At 63.0% G+C, this 20074-nt stretch overlaps 1 protein-coding gene across 6 annotated transcripts in view; it reads left to right on the top strand.

Annotated features, from left to right (window-relative positions):
• The window catches only part of PLEKHA6 (pleckstrin homology domain containing A6), a 65785-nt gene that overhangs the window by 10403 nt on the left and 35308 nt on the right, over positions 1 to 20074 (top strand). For 4 of the 6 annotated variants that reach the window (XM_074850517.1, XM_074850518.1, XM_074850516.1 and 1 more), the window contains exon 2: positions 4951 to 5027. In XM_074850517.1, the coding sequence (XP_074706618.1) occupies positions 4951 to 5027 (77 nt within the window). Of the gene's footprint in view, positions 1 to 4950; positions 5028 to 8868; positions 9007 to 20074 lie in introns of those variants that run through there. The other 2 variants (XM_074850522.1, XM_074850520.1) reach the window with 1 other exon arrangement.

Raw genomic sequence — 20074 nt, 5'->3', positions numbered from 1 at the left:
TGGAATGGAAGCAGCGGGTTTCACGCTGCTCTGGAGCCGCTGTTCCTACCCCGCTGCTGCGTGACAGCCCGGCGTGAGCGGCTCCTTGCCCCGTGGGAAATGCCGGCGAGCTTCCTTCCCCGTCACTGAGAGACGAGGCACCTCGTCAGAAATAGAAAAATAGCTCCCAACTGCAGCCCTTTTGCATGCAAAGAGCCGCTTTCGGCTGCAAGCGGCTGGGACACGGGCCCAGGTCTCTCGCAGGGACTTTGTGCCGAGGAGGAACAAAGACCCAGCAGGGACATTTGGATTCAGCGTCTTTTCCCCCCTTTCCTTCTCGTGCACCGTGCTGCTTGTTTTAGGCTTGCTGTTTCAGATTGCTGAGATGATTTAGGCCAGATCTGAGGTTAAGCAAGGCTTCTGGCAGAGGGGAAGCAGGAGCAGGTTAAAAAGATTTCAGTTCTAGAGCCGGAGGGATGTTTTGCTGGCACCACTCCACGCCTCCTCCCATGCCGGCTGTTGGGAGCTATGGTAACGAGCCGTACGAGGGTTGGGAGTTCTCGGGGTGGCTGTGGGAGCGCTGGGTTGCTGTGCCTGGTGGTAAATGTGTTACTCAGATCCGTGATAAAAGGCTGTTAAACATCTGCTTGCAAGCTGGGTGTCTGGGCTCCAGCGTCCCAGCCCGGTAGGATCCACGGAGCAGCACCCACCAGCGCTCCCGGCAGTGGCGTTCCCTGGCACCATCTATCAAATTACAAGCAGTTTACAACCAGACATAAAGAATATGAAGCAATTAGCTTTTTTGCTTAGCAACTCTCTTTCACTTGAGGTGATTACTGGTCTCTGGGCTCGAGCTGGGAAAGCCAAGAGGGAGCAGAATGCTCCTGCCTGCCCTGGTATTGCAAAGCGCGGTGGTGGGGTGGCCATTGTGTCCCCACCCTGGCTCCCATGTGGGGCTTGTGAGCTGTTGGACGGGCAGCATGTGGAGTAAAATGGGAGATGACAGCTTGAAGTTATGGGGGGCAGACTGTGGTCTGTTGACAGGCGGGGAGGGGGCACCACGTGCATCTCGGGGTGCATCAGGTTGGGTCGGGCGGAAGCGCCTGGCTGACTTGCTCGGCAGTTGCGTTTCTGGTCTTGTTTCTGGGGAAGCTTTTGTCCAGGAGATGGTGCCAGAACTGTACGGCACTGCGGGACTTGCAGCAGCAACGCTGCCGGGGCCACCCCAAGGCACTTCTGGCCGAGTGGGTCCCGCTGTTGTCCCCCCTGCACAGCCCCCTCCCAGCCCTCTCTCCGCAGTGGCCCGAAGGTGCCTGGCTCTGGAGCGAGCAGCAGGGCGGGACGGGCAGATGTGGGGCAAGTGCAATAACCATCCCTTTCTGGGCAGAAGCGCCCGGTTTTGTGACATTCCTAACATCTGACCCACGAGGGCTCCACGCAGGAAATTTCCTCAGCCTTCGTTTGCTTTCCTCGGCAGGGCAGGTCCCCCACCATGGGCTGGGTGTCAGGCAGCGGCCAGGCCCAGACGTCCTCCCTGACCACAAGCCACAGCAGTGCCTGTGTCACGCCGTTGCTCACCCAGCGCAGCCCTTTTCCACGTGCTTCGCTCCCTCCGCCTTTTGTTCTCTGCCTGGTCCCTCCGTGGCTCGAAGCGAAGGCTCGGCGCTGCAGGGATGGAGGAGGAGGCGGCTGCTCCACAGGGACGGCGGGGCCGGGCTGCTCCTGGCACGTTGGCAAACAAAATCTTTCTGCCCAAACCAGCGTCTTGAGCACCAGGGTGACCCGGTGCCCTGGGCTTGTCAGCAGCCACGCGTCATCAGAAGATGGCTGACGTGCTGGGGCTGTTTCTTGCTACAGCAAATACATCTGCTGGCCTTTCTTCTCCGTCTCCTCCCCGTGCTTGGTCCTGACGCAAATCCATTTCCCCACTGGTGGGCCTTTGCTCTCAGGATCATCCCGTGGGAGACTGGTGGCTTCCCCGTCCCTCCGTGTCCCCGCTAAAGGAAGGACATGGGACAGAGGTGGCAGTGCCTGATGCTGTGGGAGCCTCCCTGGGACCATCAGTAGAAACACTGAATGCAAAAGAAAACTTTGGTTTCTGCCTGCTTGCTGTCCTCTTCCTAACCTGGATGGTTGTGAACAAGGAGCTTTTAAAAGGATTTTAAACCAAATGAAAACAAAAGCCCCGCTGGTATTTCCCCTTTGAATTTCCATTGGATTAAGATAGAAAGAAATAGGGAAAAAATTCTCTTGTGGAAAGCAATAAAAGCTGATTTATTTACCTGGCAGGAGAGAGCCTGGAGCTGCTCAGGATTCTTGGCTGAAGGTCCTACAAAGCCCTCCAACAACCTCAGTGTTTCTCACCCCGGGGGCTGCACCAGCTCCTTCTCCTTTCTGATGTTAGTGTCTGATGAGTCGGTTTTGCCCTGGGCTGGAAGGTGAGGGCCGTGCACAGCGAGCTCCTAACCCTGGTACTGCAGGGCGGGCTTGTTCCCTTCTGGTTCTCTTCAGGTTTCTGGTTCACATCTGTATAAATAAATTGGCAACGGTTTTGAAACCTGTCCTGAAAGCTGCAGGATGGGGAAATCTCAGAGGAGTCTTGAGAATGATGCCTGGAGCCCCTCACAGACCCGGGTCCCCGAAATATTTGTGCTGAGGATAAAGGCCGTGTGTGAGCTGTGACTCAGGTTAGAGCCTGCTCCCAGTGAAGAAAACCCCGTCTGCCAGCGGCTGCAGAGGCAGGGTGGCCGGGAGGACCTGTTGTTTCCAGGAGCGCCGTGGTTATCCCCACAGTGCCTCCACCAGCGCTAAAATAGGATTAGGGCAGCTTAGGAACAGACTCTTGCCGCATCTGACTTTATAAAACTATTTCTGCCTTGAGCCAGCACGTGTCACAGGCCACCTCCCGGCCAGGGCTGGCTATGGGGGTTCCTCCCCTCCAAAAAACATGATGGAAACAGTTAAATGCGGCAGCTTTGTCCGCTGGTTTTGAGTTGCCCTGAGATGAAGCACCACCACACCGAGCTGCTCGTGTGCTCCCAAGCTTTGGCCACGAGCGTTAAGCTCTGGGATTTCTTCGCTGCGGTTTGGCTCCTGCGCGCAGACCCTGCGTGGCTGCGGAGGCCGGCGAAGCGGAGCTGCCTCCCTCGGGGTCACGCCGTGACCTCCCCAATCTTGGGGCGCATCTCGGCATCAAAGCCCCGGGAGTTCCCGTGGTCGTTAATCGGGCGGTGATTGACGTTTAGCTCTGCAGATGGTAACGTGATAAGGGTGGCAACTCCCCAGCCGCCCCAGCGTGACCGTAACCTGACAGGGGCGGGCAGGCTCGGCGTAACGCTATCCCCGTTCAGCCCAAACCTGGGCAAAAAGCCCAATCTTGTAAAAAGCCAAAGCATAACGTAATCCTGGTGAGCCGTGCTCTGAGCTCCCCCCCGGGGCTGCAAGTGTGGTGGGCTGAGCACACATCCACTGGTCACGTCCACGGCACAGGCAGGGCACGAGCTTGGCCCACAGTTTGCAGCCGAGCGTTTCTCCTACAAAGTGGAACTTCCCCACGTGAACCAAAGCCCAGGACCGCGGCATCATTCCCCGCTACGCCAGGGCCCCATCAGCTGCTCTCCCGATGGACTCGCTGGGACTAACCAGACGTGTTTTTCCTTCCCAGTGGTTCAAAGAACTATAGGAAGAGCCCTCCTGAGGCTTTGGGTGAACTGGTTTCCCCAAATCCTGGCAGGGAACTGCTCTGATGTGGGGACTGTGTTTCAGCTCAGCTGGGCAAGCCCCTTCCTCCCAGCTCCTTCCTCTCCACCTCTCAGGCCTCTCCCGAACCAGCATCTTTCTCCTTGTGCCATGAGAAGTTTTGCAAAGGCGCCGCTGAGACACGAGGGCAATTGCCTCTTTCACAGTCACCCAGCCCAGGTGCCTCCCAGACCCCACCTTTCCCCTTAAAAGACGTTTAATTGACGGCTAAGAACAAACAGAGAGAAAATACCCATTGGGCAGCTCCGAAAGCGTTGCAGATAATCATCAGGGTGCCCTACATACTGCCTCGGCTTGGCTGCGAGATCAGACAGGGAGAAGAATTTGACATTGTTTAAAATGAACAGGAGAGGGAAGTAACAACTCCATAATTACTCACCCCGAGTTAATTGACGGTAATTACACCGAGTAGGCAGCGGAGGAAGCTGTGACAGGCTAGCCCTGAAGAGTCATTTGGAGAGCCGTGCCGTGGTGCTGGGAGGATGCCCTCTGAACCCCGGCTCGCAGGCAGGGTGGCAACCCGGCTCCGAGGGGGTTAAGTTGATGGGTTTGGTTGGGGTTTGGTTTTTTTTTTCCCTCCCTCCTTGGTTATTTGCAGCAAACAGAGTCTGGGTGGAAGGTCTGAGCTGAGCAAGTGGTTGTTCCTGGGGCGACCGGGAGTTGTTTGGCACTTCCCGAGCTGGGTGCCGTCCCTGTCCCTCCTCGCAGTGTGGGGCTGCTCTGCGTCTGAGCCCCCCCCCCCCCTCACACTGCCACCCCCATGGGGGATGACATCGACTGGCTGGACCTGCCGGGCAGGTGGACCTACGGCGTCTGCGGGGATGGGCGCATCTTCTTCATCAAGTACGGTCCTGCCTGGCAGCTGGCACGGTCGGGGGCTGCCACGGGGATGGGCTTTACGCTGGGGTGCCTGGCTGGGGGGGCTGCGCTTAGTCTGGGCTGGGAACACGGGGGTACCCGCTGCTGCAAGCCTCTGCGTCTGGCTGCTTCCCTATCACACAGTCATCTCTCCTTTCCCCCTGCTTCTTTTTTCTTGGGGCTCTCCACTCCCCCAGCCTGATGGATGCTGTTCCCCTCTATCCCTAAAAATCTGGTCCTTCCATTCCTTTGTCTGGAAAAGTCACCCCTGTTGCAAAGACCCTTCCCTGGCGATGGGAAGGGGCTCCCTGAGCCCACGGAGGTGCTGACAGCCCCGCTCCTTGTCTTCCACAGCGACGAGACCAAGTCCACGAGTTGGGTGCACCCCGGCACAGGCTACTCCATCCAGAGCGGGCACTTCTCCTGCACCGGTAAGGAACGGCTCCTGGGTCTTGGTGTTTGCTCTCTGCCCTCCCCAGACACTGTGGAGGATCTGGAGGTGTGGAGTGAAATCCTGCAGAAATGCAGTGGAGACCCTGAAAAGCTGAGCGAGGGCTGGGGGACTTTCTGAGTGATGAGTGAGGCGATGCTGCATCTCTCGGGCACGGGGTTGCTAGCTGGAGAGATGTTCTTGGGGGGCTTTTAAGCGTCCCCTTCCACAGAGCTGTCTCTGAGACCTGTTGCTGCTGGGGAGGGAACGCAAACCACTTTAAAAATGCAGTTTGAGCATGTCAGAGGCGACCATGGCAGGACATGGCACCCCACAAGTGTCACGATTATCCCACAGCTCCCTGCCCATGCGCTCCTGCCCTTCCCTAGTGCTGCGTCCTGCGAGAGGGATCTCCTCCACAGTTGGTTCTGGGGGAAGTGGGGCCAACGAGCACTGCTACCCTCCACTGCTAACCTTCGGGCAGCGCTCTGCGCCGGTGCAACACCCCAGCCCGCAGCAGGGCAGTGGCGGGGAGGGCAAGGGCTGTGCGGGGCGAGGGAGGGTGACCGCTGCTTCTGGCCTGTCCTTCCAGGGCTGCCCCGAGGCTGGGAGGTGGACACGACGCTACACGGGGGCTTCTACTTCATCAAGTAAGTGAGAAGGGACTGAGGGGGAGAAGTTCTGCCTCTCGCTCGTGGGTGCCACTGCACCCTCGGAGGATTCTGCTCCCTGGGTTGGTCTCTGCCCAGAGGCAGCTGCTACCGAAATGCTGGCGAGGGCGACGCGGGCTGCTGTCACCTGGCCTCGAGGAGGAGCAGGGCGGTAAAGGTGGCGTTCAGGAGGCTTTGGAGCACAGCAGTTGCTAGAGGACAGAGTCAGGGTCCGTGCTGCTAGCGCGTGTCGGGCGTGGGTGGGTGGGTGCCTGTGGCTCTGCTGTGGCTTGTCCCACGCTGCTGTGGATGTGGCTGTGATGGTCCCGCGGCCCCAGCAGCTGAACAGACGTGGAGCTCCCCAGCTTTAGCAGAGCACAGCACAGCGAGGCCAGGCTGGAGTTACCTGTCCTTGCGTGACCGTGGCAGTCCCTCTACGTGATTAGCAGGGACCAGACCCAGCTCTGGGCTACGTCCTGCCACCTGGATCCCACAACCGGCGCTGCTGGGACAGGTAAATCTCGCCCTGTCCCTGTGCACAGGGGAGCTCCTGTGCCGCGTTACCATTTCAGATGCAAATGTGTCTCTTCTGAGGGCTGTGGGAGCTCCAGGGTGGCGTGGGCAAGCCAGCCAGCCCCCGGCCCTGCGTCATCCCTCGGGGAAAAGTCCCCTGAAACCCAGTGGGGACTTTCTCCGGGGCCCTGCAGCACCCTGCCCCTGTGGGAGGGAGCTCGGGGGTGCGGAGGGTCCCCAGGGCACACACTGCCCAGGGCAGAGCTGGCTGTGCTCGCTGGGCCAAATGCAACAGGAGCGTAACTCGGTGAGGATCTGGCCCGAGGTGCTGCTCTGAGAGCCCCAGTTTGTCACAGCGGGTTATTTCTCATTGCCTCTTGCCCCCCTCCCTGCCTCCAGTCCAGGAACTGGGACCCTGGCGGGGTGATGCTGGTGTCTAGACAGGCTGAGCTGCAAGCTGCCGCCTCGCCTCGCGCGGGGCTCCAGGTCCTGCCGGGCGAGGGTGTTTCAGACGGGAACTTTGAGCCCGTCCCTATCTGGCACAAACAGAGGTTCCTCTGTGTGCCCAGACGGCAGTAAACCCAGCGAGAGCAAAGATCCCAAGGTGGGTTGAGGGCTGGAGCAGAGCCCCAGGATTATCTGGGTTAATCCGTCGGGCAGAGCCAAGGTGTCCTTGAACCAGCCTCGTGTTTGAGTCGCGCAGCCACAGACGTCGCCGGCGGTGGGGCTTGCTGGGCGAGGGCTGCGGTGGCGAAACCTCCCGCTCAGGTTCCAGCTGCGTGCCTGCAGCATGTCTGCGATGCTTCCCCACGGCGGGGCCCGTCTTCCCCGTCGCTGCGTGCTCAACGTGGTGGGGTGTTACCCGTGTCTGCCGTTCCCCGTGCGCCGCGGCGGCTGGGAATGCCACAGCGGAGCGGGGAGTGGGTCAGGGCTGGAGGTGGGGGGCTCCGACCAGGAGCTGCTGGCCCCCCCACCCACTCCAAGCCCTGGCTCCTGCCTTTGCAGCAGCACCCACAAGGTGGCATTGAGGCTGGCGCAGCGGTGCATGCCCTGCACGTTGCTGCACACGTGTGCAGGGCCCGGCTGCAGAGAAGGGAACCGCTGGCTCCGTGCGATGCCGGGTACCCCCGTGCCAGCCTGGGGTGCGGGAGGGCAGCACCCAACCCCCTGCCCCGCTGGGTGCTCCTGCGGGGAAGCACTGCTGGTAAAAGGGCTCTTTTCCACCTCGCTCCTGGCTCCAGCTCTCTGCCTGCAGAAGAAAAGGCCCTGCTGAGTTGGTGCCTTCGGGCTGAACCCTGAACCTCTTGTCTGTGCAGGGGGGCAGGGAACAACCGGCCCCCACCCGGGCTGGGGTGCTTAGGGCTGCCTGGCCAGGCTGGGAGGGGGCTCCCCAAGTTGCTCATAGGCTTCCTGAGCTGTTTTCAAGCTCTCAGGGCTCTCCTGGGTGGCAGGAGGGCAGCGGGAGGGCAGAACCACCCCAGCAGGTCCCCGCTGCCTGCAGACCAGGGGAATGGCTGGGGACAGTGACCTTGGAGAGGGGACGACTCGCAGGCGCAGTGTGTAGCTTTGGGGGTGCAGGGGGTCCCTCTGCTGTGGGCTGGCAGGGCGGGAGGATCTCTCCCATCGCTGAGGAGGGGGAGATGCAGGAGGCAGAGCATCCAGTGAAAGCCAACCCCCTCCCCAGCCCCTAATGCCATGTGGCTAATGGGGGGATTATAGGATCAAGGGCAGCCGCTGGTTTTTTCTTCCTGGAGAGCCCGCATCTCCCCCCACACCAGCTCGGTGGTGGAGGATGAGGGGTCCCTGCGTGCTGTGGGGTCTGAGCCTCCGGGCCCGCGGGCTGGGTGCGGGCAGGGTCCCAGCTGCGGGGCCTGGCAGCTCTGACGGGCAGAATTAGGGCAGTGCCGTAGATCAGGGCACGGTGCCATCCCTGTGGGCTGGAGTTCGCAGCTCCCCAGCGCCTCGGCGAGTGCCTGGCTCTGCAGCCTGGGAGTCACCTGGCCACTGGGCCAGGGCTGGGGAAGGGGCCTGCCAGCCCTGCTTGAGCCATCGCCGGCCCTCGGCTCGGCCCAGGGGACCCAGCGGTGGCTTTTGTGCTCCAGAGAACAAGCTGGGGCTGTTGAGGAGTTTTTGCTGCCTGTCCTCTGTGTGCTGCATCCCCCCCGCAGGGATGCAGAGCCTGGGGGTGCTGCCTGACCCGCTGCAGGGGATCCCATGAGCCTGGCTGGGAACAAAGGGGCTCCCCTGCCCTGAGATGCCGGGATGTGGGGGGGCACGGTCCCGGCTGTGCCCCTGATACTGGAATGTGTGGAAGGAACGGTCCCAGCTGTCCCCCTGATGCTGGGATGTGGGGGGGTTGGTCCTGACTGTCCCCCTGATGCTGCCATGCAGGCTGGCACCATGCTCCACGCTGCTCCCCCAGGGATGCAGGGGGGTGTGCGGGGGGAACAGCATAGTCAAGCCCCCCCCCCCCCCCCAAGTGCTGCAGGGGGGGCAGCACGGTCTCGGGCTCCCCCCAGGTGATGGGGCGGGGGGTGCGGTGCGGTCCGGTCCCCCCGCCCCGGGTGCTGCCGGGGGCACAGCGCTGGGGGGGCGGCGGGGCGGGGGCGGCAGACGCGGCCCCCCCGCCGTGCTCGGTGCCAGCCCGGCATCACGTGTCGCTCGGCGGCCCCCGAGCATGCCCAGCTCCGGCTCCGCTCCGGCTCCGCTCCGGCTCCGGCTCCGGCTCGGGCTCGGGCTGGGGCTGGCGGGGAGGATGCTGCACCCGTAGGCAGCCGGGGGATGGGGGGGGGTCCCGGCTGCTGCCCGCCCCGCACGGTGAGTACCCCCAGCGCGGCTCCCTTCCTCCTCCTCCTCCGCCTCCTCCTCCTCCCGGGCGCTGCGGGGTTGGGGGGGGCCGGCAGAGCATCCCCCCCGATCGGGGATATGTGCTATAGGCCGGGCGGGGGGGGAGCTGTGCAGGGGGTGCTTTCTTAGGGAGGGTGGGGGGGGACCTGTGCTCTAGCCGGGGGGGGGGGTGTCACAGCCCCCCCGGGGTGCCCTAAGCGCACCCCATGGCCAGAGCAGGGTGCGCTGGGGGCCAGCACCTCCCGGCTGCCTGAGGGGTTGGGGGCCAGGTTCCCCCCTGCACAGTCCCCCCCGTCCCCCCGCCCCTCCTGCTGTGCTTTCGGTGAGAAGTGGGGACCCCCTGAGCTGTCCCCGCGGTGTGTTTATGTCCTGGCTCCTGTCGCCGGACCCCCACGACTGCGGGCCGGGATCCCTTGGGCTTGCACAGCCGGGTGGCACTGAGGTTTTGGGGGAGACATGCGGCTTTTGGAGCCTTAGCTCAGCACCCCCAAACCCCCATGATTGTGTCTGGGGGGCTCGGAAGGGCCAGACCCCCCCTAACCCTGCATGCTGGAGCTGGTGCCCCTGTGGCTGGGCGCTTTGCTGAGGTCACAGCCCGGACAGGCTGTGATGGATGGAGCCCGAGATGTCGTCTGGCGCTTCCCAGGGACCCAAGCGCTTCCCTGGGCTTCGCAGCTCCCGTCTCGCTGCCTGCGTGTTTGCGGAGAGCCAACCTCCCCCTCCTCGACAGCGAGCAAGGGCGAACCGCCTCGGGGATGCGCGTCGCCTGCGAGATGCTGTTCTGGCTTGGCCCCCCCCCTGCATCGAGGTGTCTGGCGGTGCCGGAGACGGCGCGCGAGCCGCAGCCGCTACCCTGAGCGCTCAATCGCAGCTTTGTTGCGCCGCTGTTAGATCTGAGGGAACAGGGTCTGATTCATCACATGATGGGGCATGTTAAATACGCCACGAGTCTATTAAACCCCGGCGGAAGGGGCTGGACTGGCCACCCTGGTCCATCCTCCCCCCGGACGCAGTGGGGACCCCAGCTCTGGCCACGGTGCCCCTCTGCAGAGGGAGGTCCAGCCCCTCCATCACCTCTTTGCGGGGTCTCTGCCGTCCTCCGAGGGCTGGGCCATGGCGTGGCGTGGGAGGGCCGAGTCCCGTGTGCGCGGTTCGATCCGTAACGGCCTGGCCCCGCCATCCTCCCCGTGACGTGTGCCGCGGTCCCTTGGGTGCAGGGGGCCGGCTCCCTGCTCCAGATGGCTGCTGGAGCGGCTGTGTAATCCCTGCGAGCAGGGGGGCAAGAGGGAAGCTGCCGTGGGGAGGGGGTGCGTGGCCATCCCGGGGTGTGGAGGGGGGTGCAGGCCTGCCAGGGACCGGTCACGGCGGGACCCAGGGTGGCATTTGCAGGGGGGAGCCATCCTTCCAGGCAGGAGAGGCTGTTTGCGGCGCTGCGTGCTGCTCTGCAGCCGGCAGTCAGCAGCGCCCGTTGGTTTCTCCCACTTCTCCACGTCAAGAGCGTCTGCATCCCGCTGTGCATCCCCAGGGCCGAGCGCAGGGCAGGAGCTGGGACTGCTGCTCCCCGCACCGTCACTCCCGGTATGGCTCATCCTGTGGCACGCAGCCACGCACACGCGTGTGCACGCACGGGCACACACACTGGGCTCTGTCTGTGCGGGTGGCTGCGCCGGTTCCCTCCCCTGAGCCCCGCTGGCATTTCCTGATGGGGAAGGAGAGCTCCTGTCCTGTTCCGATCTGCACCGGTCCCTCTTGTCCCCTTTATTCCCGTTGGGTGAGGACAGGGCTTCCCCACTCCATCCCCCCTCCACCTGGCAGGAGCCATGGCTGGGGGACAGCCGGCCCCGTCGCCCACCCTAAACCAGCCCCTCGGGGAGCCAGAGCCGGGATTAGGACTCCTGGAGAGGGGGTAGCTGAGGCATTAAAATTCTTGAGTGTCTGCTAAAAATCACATGGCAAGCGCAAAGCCTGTCCCCTGTGGCTGGTCTCTGGCTGCCTTGGCCAGAGTCTCCCTGGGGGGAGCAGCCCCAGCACCCCCAGCCCATGCTGGGGAGCCCAGTGGGCTGTGGCACCCATCCTGCTGCACTGGGCCACCAGCACTGTCCTGGCTCTGAGCACCCCATCACCCCGACTGTCCCCTCAGGGAGAGGGACTGCGGCGAGGGGACAGGGGGGCAAGGCCAAGCGCAGGGTTTCCCCTGGCAAACCCTGTGATGGGGCAGCTTGCCGCCAGGGTTTGGGCTGCTGGGCTAGCGCTAGCCTTGCTGGAAACTATATTTTCCTGCTGAGTTCCCATAGAAACCGGCGGGAGCAGCCGCTGGGCTGGCGGGGAGAGGAGGGACGGGCAGGAGCAGGCAGGAGCAGGCAGGAGGGTGAGCTCCACGCCTGGTACTGCCGGGATGAAGCGGCTGCACCCGGTGCCGGCTGCTGTGAGGGCACCGGCGGCCGTGGCCACCCCCGGCTGCTCCCTGCCACGGGTAAGATACATCAGCATCGCCCTGTGTGCTGGCCGTGGCTCGCTGTGGCTCGCTGTGGCTCGCCGTGCCACGGGGCACGTGTGTGTGTGCATGTGCGTGTGTGTGTGTGTGTTGCGGCCAGGCCTGGCGTTGTCGGGCGCAAACACCAACGCAGATGGGCAGCGAGGGGCTTTAATCCCCTCGAGGCTGCCTGGACCCTTCGCAGCCGGGCAGGGTCTTGGGTTGTTTTCTGCTCCATCTGTGCCCCTGGGATCAGCGGCGCTGGGGATTTCTCCGGCCTGTCTTTGCTCGCTGGAGGGGAAAGCGTGGCTCCTTAGCGGCTCTTCTCTCTCTCAGGCATTTGTAGTAGCATCCCCCCCTTCTGTTTTCCTTAGCTTGAAACACGATAATCCGCAGCAGGCAGAAATAGTACATTGAGGAATGTGCTGTCTCCTCTTTAGCCTTGTTTTTCCCCAGGATCTGGCAGCTCCTCACCCGCCCGGGGAAGCCCAGCTCCGGCAGCGGCTCCGTGGCCCCTTCCCACCGCCTCACGGGGAGGTGGGTGCCTTGTGCCCTGCCAGCCCTCCTCTCCGAAACCCTCCCCGGCTTCATGGCACAGCTGCAGAGCATCCCCCGGCGTGGCACGGCAGGCAGATAGGGAGGCAGAGGTGACCTGCAGGGAGAGAGAGGGAGGGGGGCACACGTGTTCTGACCCCCCCTCCAGCTCTGCCTGCTCCTCCCAGCATCCAAAGCTGGAAAAAAATCTTAGAAATGAGGATTGTTTCTGTGCAGGCAGGTTGGGGCCCTCCTGGTTTCCAGCGCGGTTCTGGGTTTATTTTGGTTTTCACTCCGCAGCAGCAGCGCCAAGAGCCCGGCGAGGGGCGAGGGCTCCCCGGGGCGCAGCGGCTGCGGGGCGAGGTTGCTCCGGCCGTGGTATGCAGGGAATCAGGTTGGATGATGGCAGCGGCCGGTTGTGCCCTTAATCTATGAATTCACTGAAGCTCTTTAATAAAGATTCAGAGTCACCAACTTCTCAATTAAGGGATGAGACAGCTCTTGATCCATGTTTCTGGGTCAGCTGGAGAAAGGCCATTTAAGACCTGGGCGATTGCTTTCCTTTGATGTTTCTAAAGGAGATGACTTTGGAATAAACACCTCGCCAGCCTGCGCTGCGCAGGGGGTGTGTGGCTCGGTCACCTCCGAGGCAGGACCCGCAGCCTGGAATCCAACCCCGGCTGCTCCCGAGTCACGGGCTGAGCTCTGGAACACGGGTGTTCCCTGCTGCGTGGTGCTGGGTGATGTCCCGCTCCCCTGGGGTGCTCCGGGCAGTGCCACCAGCCCCGCAAGGTCCTGCTGCTGCCATGCTGCTCTCTGCAAGGTGCAGGGCAGCCTTGCAGCGGGGGTGAGGGTGCCCTGCCCAGCCCTCGCGGGCTCACCCGGAGCAGCTGAGGGGCTCGGGGAGGTGAGTCAGAACCTGCCGGGCTCAGCACTGGGGCCACCAGCTCCTCGATGCATGCCCATGGGTGGTCTGCACCCTGCCAGGGCCCCCAGCTCTCTAGGGTGCTTCTAACCCTCTGTTTACCTCAACAACAGCCGCTTGCATGGGTGTTAATTGCAGGAGCTGGCAAGGCACTAATTAGGGGATAATGAGACAGCTTTTGCGTGTGTCTGGCATCATGTAGACAAACGCCGTGTTGGTGATCCCCCGTGCCATGTTTGTGACCCCCCCTGTACCGTGGCCACCGTGGCTGCTGCCCTCCCTGCCTGCCCCCCTGCTCCAGCCTGCCAGGCCGGGGCAGCTCAGGGTTTTCTTCCAGCACCCCGTGTCCCCACCGTGACACGTCTCAAAACAGCCGCTCGGTGCTTCTCTAATTTTTTAAAGCAGAGGAGTTCCCGTCCCTGCTCTGGGGGACTCGGGTGGCAGCTCGGCTGCTCTGAGCCCCGAGTCCTGCTGGTAATTAAGTGGCCGCTGGAGCCTTCGTAGCCCTTTGTTCTCGGAGCAGAGAGGCAGGATCCGGCCGTCACGGGGCTTGGGCTGCCCTTCTGATGCCACCATCTCCCCTCGCCAGGTACCATCCCTCCCCATCCTCGTGGTGTCCCCAGCCCCTGGGGGACTGGAATTGGGGGCTGGGGCTGGGGACTTGTCGCCGTGGTTTGCTCAGTGACATCCTCCTGCTGCTCCGGCACCCATCTTCCTCCCGCTGTGCCTGCCGAGCAGCAAGAGGCTGTTGTTCCTCTCCTCCTGCCTGCAGTCACCAGGGACTGGGAGCCGGTGCTCTCCTCCGAGGTGTCTCTATGTCACCGCCGGCAGCAGCAGCGCGGTTGCTCCAGCAGCTCGGGGCCACCGAGGCCTGGTGCCTCGCACCGGCCGCCGGGTAAGGCCACCCCAGCACCACGTTGGGAACCGGCGTGTGGCTGCCGACTGCCTTTACCGGTATCACTGGGCTCCACTGGGGCTGGGCTGAGCGGGAGATGCCTCTCGGGGTGCAGCTGAGACCGGGGGATGATGCGCCGTGGGTCGGTGGCTTGTGCCTGACAGAACAGCCAAGACCAGTCTGGCAACGCCGACACCACCGGCTGCCTCCCAGCCCGGCTTGGCCAGTTCTGCACCAACCGGCACGGCGAGCCCAGTGCTCACCGCTTCCCGGGGCACCGGCCGGGCACTGGAGCGGTGGGTGCTGGACCCCCGCGGGGACCGTGCTCGGTGTTGGTTGAGGATGGGGTGTGCGTGCCTGCGGAGGAACAGCTTAAAAACCCCATCCCACTGGCATTGCCCCCAGCAGCCTCACACCCCCCGGCTCCAGCCCGGGCACTGGGGAGGGTTTGGAGGGACCTGGCCAGGGCGAGAGGTCCGGACCCCTCTGTGGTGGGTGCTGAGCTGCAGCTGGCAGGTGGGTGCCGCGGTGCCTGTGATCCGGCGGGCGAGGGCTAATTACAGCCCAGAGCTGGCTGGGTTTAAAGAGCTTTGCCAGCGCAGGTGGGGCTGGTGAGGGCGAGCCCGGCTGCAGCTCGCTGTGGGCTCAGCACCGCCGTTCACTCACACTGGGGCTCAGCCCAGCTTCCCCTCCTGCACCGCCATCTCTGCCCCTCTCTGCGGTTACAGGAGGTGAATCCCCCCTGGCTTTGCAGGGATTCACTTCCAGCAGTGGAGAATCCTCATGTGATTTGGTGGTGGCGGGGTGTTGTGGCTTTTTGTGTTCCTCGGGGCCCGGTAGATGGGTGCAGGATGAGGCCAGGGTGCGTGGGGCAGCTGGAGAAAGCAGCTCACGCGGGTTTAGCATCCCCGACCTGCCACGACCGCAGCCGGAGGCAGCTCAGGCCCCTGCTCTCCCTTTTCACCCCCATCCTCACGGTCCCTGGAGTCACCATCGCTTGTCACTTGTCCCCCTGCGCAGCCGGCCCCAGGGCCAGGCTGGCTGCTCGGGTCCCACAGCTGGGACCCACAGCCCAGGGCCCTGCAGTGGGGCGGGGGTTCAGCTCTGCACCCCCTTGCAGGGGGGGATGCTCGGGGGGGGGGGCGGGAGGTCCCCCAAAGCCCCAGCCCCCCGGCCATCTGCTTGATGCCCTGAAACCAATTTTCTGGCCTTTATTCTCCCAGAAAATTTGAAAATGCGATTGCACCCTCGGGGCCCAGAAAGCAAAAGCAAATCAGGAGATAGAAATCTGCTGGTTTTGCCTTTGTCTGATTATTTTAACGCCAATTGCATGATGCCAGCCTGCCAAGTCCGGGGTGCTGGGGGTCCCCAGGCTGGGGCAGGATGGGCTGTGGTTCGCCGGTTCCTCCGCCGTCCCGATCTTCCTGCAGCACGTTTGCCAGATTTGCCATGCGAGCGTGGGATATTTTTTTCCCCTCTTTTTTTTTTTTTTTTTTTTTTTATAAAATGCATGTTTTGTGAATGTGCAAATGCAGTGACCTTTCGCGGGGGCCGCCCGCAGCTCCGACTCTGGCTGCCGGCTGCTCTCCCTCTTGTCAGGGAGATGAGGGTTTCGAGAGCTGTGTGCAAACTCCGGGGCCTCTGGGCTCCAACACTCACTTGCAATCGCGGTGATGAGTTCCCGGAGGGGAGGAAGGAGCCCGTTTCCCATCTCTCCCTGTGTGCCCGGAGATGCCAGGCCCTTCATCAGCCCTCAGCGCTGCCGCTTCGCATCCTGTCCCCTTCCTCCCCGCGTCTCCTCCCCTGCTAGCCACAATCTGTTATTGGCATGACCTTGTCCCCGCTGCCATCGCCAGAGGCTCCGGTGGCAAAATGTCCCCGTTGTCCCCGAGGGTCCCTGGCAGCGGGCAACCCGGGATGGACTCACGGTGCTGTGGGGTGATGGGGCAGAGCACTGGGAGCTGGTGGGGAGGGTCCAGCTCATGGCCGTGACGCCCAGCCCCGCATGCTCCCGGCGAGCTGTCCCCTTCCCCAGCGTCCTTGGGCACAGCGATAGGGCCAGTGGCCTCTCTGGGCCACGGACAGGCCTGCGCTAGCCCACCACAGATAAGGGCTGTGCCGGCGGGGAGCCAACAGGAATGTTATTTATGCGGTTAAAGTTCCCCTGCTCTTGGGAGCCATCCTGGGCACGTGCTCAGGGGGAGTTTGGGGTGCCCTGTCCCTGGGGTGGCATGGTGGCCTCGGTCTGGGTGCCACCATAGCCCTGGGAGTGGGCTCTTAGGGCTTCTCTGGCTCCCATGAGGGTGCCTGTGGGCAGGGGAGCAGCACGGACCCCAACTCCCAGTCCCGTGGGTCCTGGGGCCTGGTGGCAGCACCCCGCTGCCGGCCTGAGGCCAGGGGAGGGCGGCGGGATGGGGCTGGTGGGACGGGGGTGCTCCGTGCCGAGGCAGAGCCACTGCCGGTGCTTTTGGGGCGCAGGGGGGGCTGAGGCGAAGGGCAGGGCTGGGGTAGCCCAGCACGGGGCTGTATCGATGCCTCTGGGGAGAGGCAGGGCAGCGGCTGGAGCGGGATGCCCAACCACAAGTGGGGAAACTGAGGCACAGAGCCAGCACAGTAGGGATTTGAGGCGGTGACCTCTCTCGGGTGAGGTGCCTCCCTCTGACGTGTCCTGACCCCGCTCCAGAGGGCTCCTGAGGTTTCGTGGGGTGTGTGAGCGTGTGCGTGTGCGCCTGTGCATGCGTGCACGACCTGGCACCCAGCAGTCCCATTTCCTGATCGGGGTTTGGGTGTTACCATCATATAATTAGTCTGTAATTGCTCTGTAACGAGGTAGCAATCCTGCGGTGGGGCTGCACTTAAAAGGGCTTCCTCCACCCCTGGCCTCGCTCCCCACAGCCCCCCCCCACCCCACCCTGAGCCCTGTCCTCCGCAGGGTGCTTGGGTGGGTGCCGTGGGGTCCACACCGGGTCCACACCAGCTCCACTCCTCCCAGGAGCAGGATGGAGAGATCAGGGGCAGGGTGTCCGGATAGAGGGGTCTCCTTTGTGCTTGCTCCCCCTCCTGCTCTGCTCCTCCCAGCACTGGGGGCACTGGGGGCACTGGGAGGCAGCGTGTCCCCGCAGTGCCCGCGCCAGCCTGGCAGGTTGCCCTGGCTCCTATCAGCGCTGCCTTTCCCTCCCTCCTGGCACCCGCTCCGCAGCCTCCAGGGCCTTTTGGGGATTTCCTCTGCCTCGCCCCTGCTTGTCCCCACTGGTGGCTTGACCGACCTGTGGCCACTGTGCCCAGCTCCCGCGTTACCCCTGGGGAAGAGCCATCCCAGCCCCACGCCCCCCCAGTGCTGCTGGGTGAGAAGGGGGCTCCTCTCCCTTCCTCCTGCCCTGTTTCCTTCCTCCCGCTCCCCGTTTCGCTCCGGTCCCATTTAAGCCCCCCCACCCCGCAGCCGGAACGGAGAGTGCTGGGTATTTATAGCTTGGCACGGATGCTGGGAGGCAAACATGCGTGGAGGGGGGTTGTTTTGGTCTTTTTTTTCCCTCAGTCCTCCTATTTTAAAGGCCAGGCTGGCTCTGCCGGAGGTGGGGGTGCCCACGCGCTGGCAGATCCCTTTTGTAGATTCTGGGAATGGGACTGAGCGTGCCAATCCACCCCATTTTCTTCCCTCGCCGTGCCCAGGCACCGTGTAATGCTGAGTTCGGGTGGGAGGGAGACGGACCCGGGTATGAACAGGCACCAGGGGAGGGCCCATCTTTTTGGATGGCCCCAAGAGCTGCTCTCCTCCCTCCCAGGGTGGGTTTGCATCCATGGCATCGCCCCACGGGGGATGCTCAGCCCTGGGTTCCTGGCAGCGCAGGCAGGGTGATGCAGTGGGAGGCAGCGAGGAGGAGGAGGAGAGGTCTTCGGAGGAAGGCTCAGGTGTGTGTGCCAGCCCCCGGTGAAGTCCACATGCTCTGCTCTCGCGGCCTGTGGGTTTGTTTTCCTCGGCGGCATCTCTTCTTTCAGGTCGGCTGAGCAGCAATGATTAGCAATTCCAGTTTTTATTGCGAGCCTAATGCAGTCGGGTTGTGTGCAGCTCTCTCCCCCCGCCATGCCCCCCCCCACCTTTGCTGCCAGGTTTCCCCAGACAAATTGTTTACTGTAGTGTGTGGGTTTTGTTTTTGCATTTTTTTTTTTTCATTTTTCCCCTCTCCCCTGAATCAAGTGGATTGTTTGATTTGGAAACAACAAGCAACTGTTGTGTGTGAACGTAATGAATCTTTCAAAGCTCATTAAAGCGAGAGGTTGCGTGGGGGTGGCCGGGGGGATGTTTGGGGGGTGCAGCACCCCTCAGCCTTGGGGCGCAGCGCTGGAGGAAGGGCCTGTGATAGCAGCGAGGCTGCACGGGGCCTTATCTTATCCCTGGGCTTATCACCAGACATGCTTGTGCTGCAGATAAGCAGGACCTTGGGTTCAGGCGCGGGTTGTCGGGGGGGAGCGATGCTCCGTGTCCCGGCGCTGGGGCACGGCTGGAGGATGCACCTTCATTGCGTGGATGGTGCAGAAACCAGGGATGGGAACAGTGTGTCAGGTTCAACCCTGTCCCTTCTTCTCTTTAAGCAAAGGAAAATGGAAAAAAAAATTTTTTTAGGCCGAGGAGATGACTGTGGGCTCATCTAGCTGCTTAAGTAGAAGTGGTGCATTCAAAATACCTGAGGAGGAGCCCCAGCTTCTCCCTCCAACCCCCAAAATCTCAGTCTGTGCTGGCAGGAGCCCCAGATCTTGCTGGTGGTCTCTGCTCCATTCCTGGGGATTTATGGTTTGCTGGAAGAAGATGATTTTGGGTGCTGCCGGGCTGTGTCGGTGTGTCCTGGAGGAGCGGGAGAGGGGAGGTGTTTGTGCAGAGGTGCTGCCCGGTGCCAGGGCTGCTTGCAGTGCACAGCGGGTGCTGTCTGGGCAGGGCAGGAGGATCCGTCCTCGTGGGGCCAAAGTCCCTCGGGGTGGCCCTGGGGAGGAAATCCCTGCCCGAGGCCATCTCATCCCCTCCATACCCAGTCAATCCTGGCTCTCTGAAGGCAAATTTGCTCTTCCAAAGTACCTTTGCAAGATGCTGGGGGTCAGGGAGCTGCATGGGGTGGACCCACGGTGCCGGTGCCTGTACTGGGAAGGGTCCTCGTGCCCTGCACCGTGACAGCATTTCGGTGGGGGCTCGGGGGGCAGCTGGTGGCCCTGTCCCGGGGGGGATGAACAGCGGAGGGTGCCCGGGGAGCCACGGGCAGCCAGGCTGGGGATCAGCATGTCTCCCACTCTTCCTCCCCGGGATCAGACAGGGCGATAAGAGCTCTGGAGGCAGGTAGCTGGGGTGATGCCCTGCCCGCAGCCCTCGTGCTGCCTGCTCATAAACAGGCTGTTGTTGTTTGTGCGACGCCCGGCAGTGCCCTGGGGGCCGCTTGTGCAACCGGGGCGGGGAGCTGGCGCAGAGAGCTGTGGGGCTCATTGCACCCCAGATGGAGGAGACTCCTCGGCTGGATCCAGCCCCCAGGAGCGCAGGGGAACCCCGGGCTGTACTCACGCAGCGCCAGCAGCCCCCAGACACGAGCTGCCCCATCTCAGCGCCGAGCTCCCCAGCACGGGGATGCCACATGCAGCTGCACGATGGAGAGGTCCTCATGGACGTGCCCACCGAGACCCTCTCCATGCCACGGAGCGGCGTCACCCCCAGCTGGCAAAGCAGTTTGGGGACCCCCCTTTCCCATGGGCAGTGCCTGGGGCTGGCCTCACATCCCCGAGCAGGGCACAGTGCATGGCCCCGCTCGCCCCACGGGCTGGAGCTGAGGTGAAGCAAGCAGCCGTGCGCAGAGCCCAGCCTCGCCGATGGTATGTGGCCGCCCCGGTTCTGGGCTGTAGGTGAGCCTGGAGAACTGGGAAAAACAGGGCAGGGTTGTGTCTCCTTGAGGGTTTCGTCCCGCTGGAGGAAGTGCGGCCGTGGCGGTGCTGGCACAAGGAAGTCCCGCGGTGGCACGGCACGGCTGCGCTCTGGCTATTGGCCACCATGGCCCTGGCAAGCGGAGGGGCTCAGCTGCCTGCACTGCTCGGCAGGGACGGTGACGGGCACCCACCACCCTGGGTCGTGCACATGGCATCACTGCCCATCACTGCTGGGCGAGGGGGACTGACATTTCCCATGACGGCAATTTTCAATGACTGCAGGTACCCTGTCAGATGATCCAGCATGGTGCTG

This window comes from Strix aluco, chromosome 25 (genome assembly GCF_031877795.1).
Source record: "Strix aluco isolate bStrAlu1 chromosome 25, bStrAlu1.hap1, whole genome shotgun sequence".
Lineage (NCBI taxonomy): Eukaryota > Metazoa > Chordata > Aves > Strigiformes > Strigidae > Strix > Strix aluco.
The sequence above is the reverse complement of the archived record's forward strand: the minus strand, read 5'-3'. Positions and strand labels throughout refer to the sequence as shown.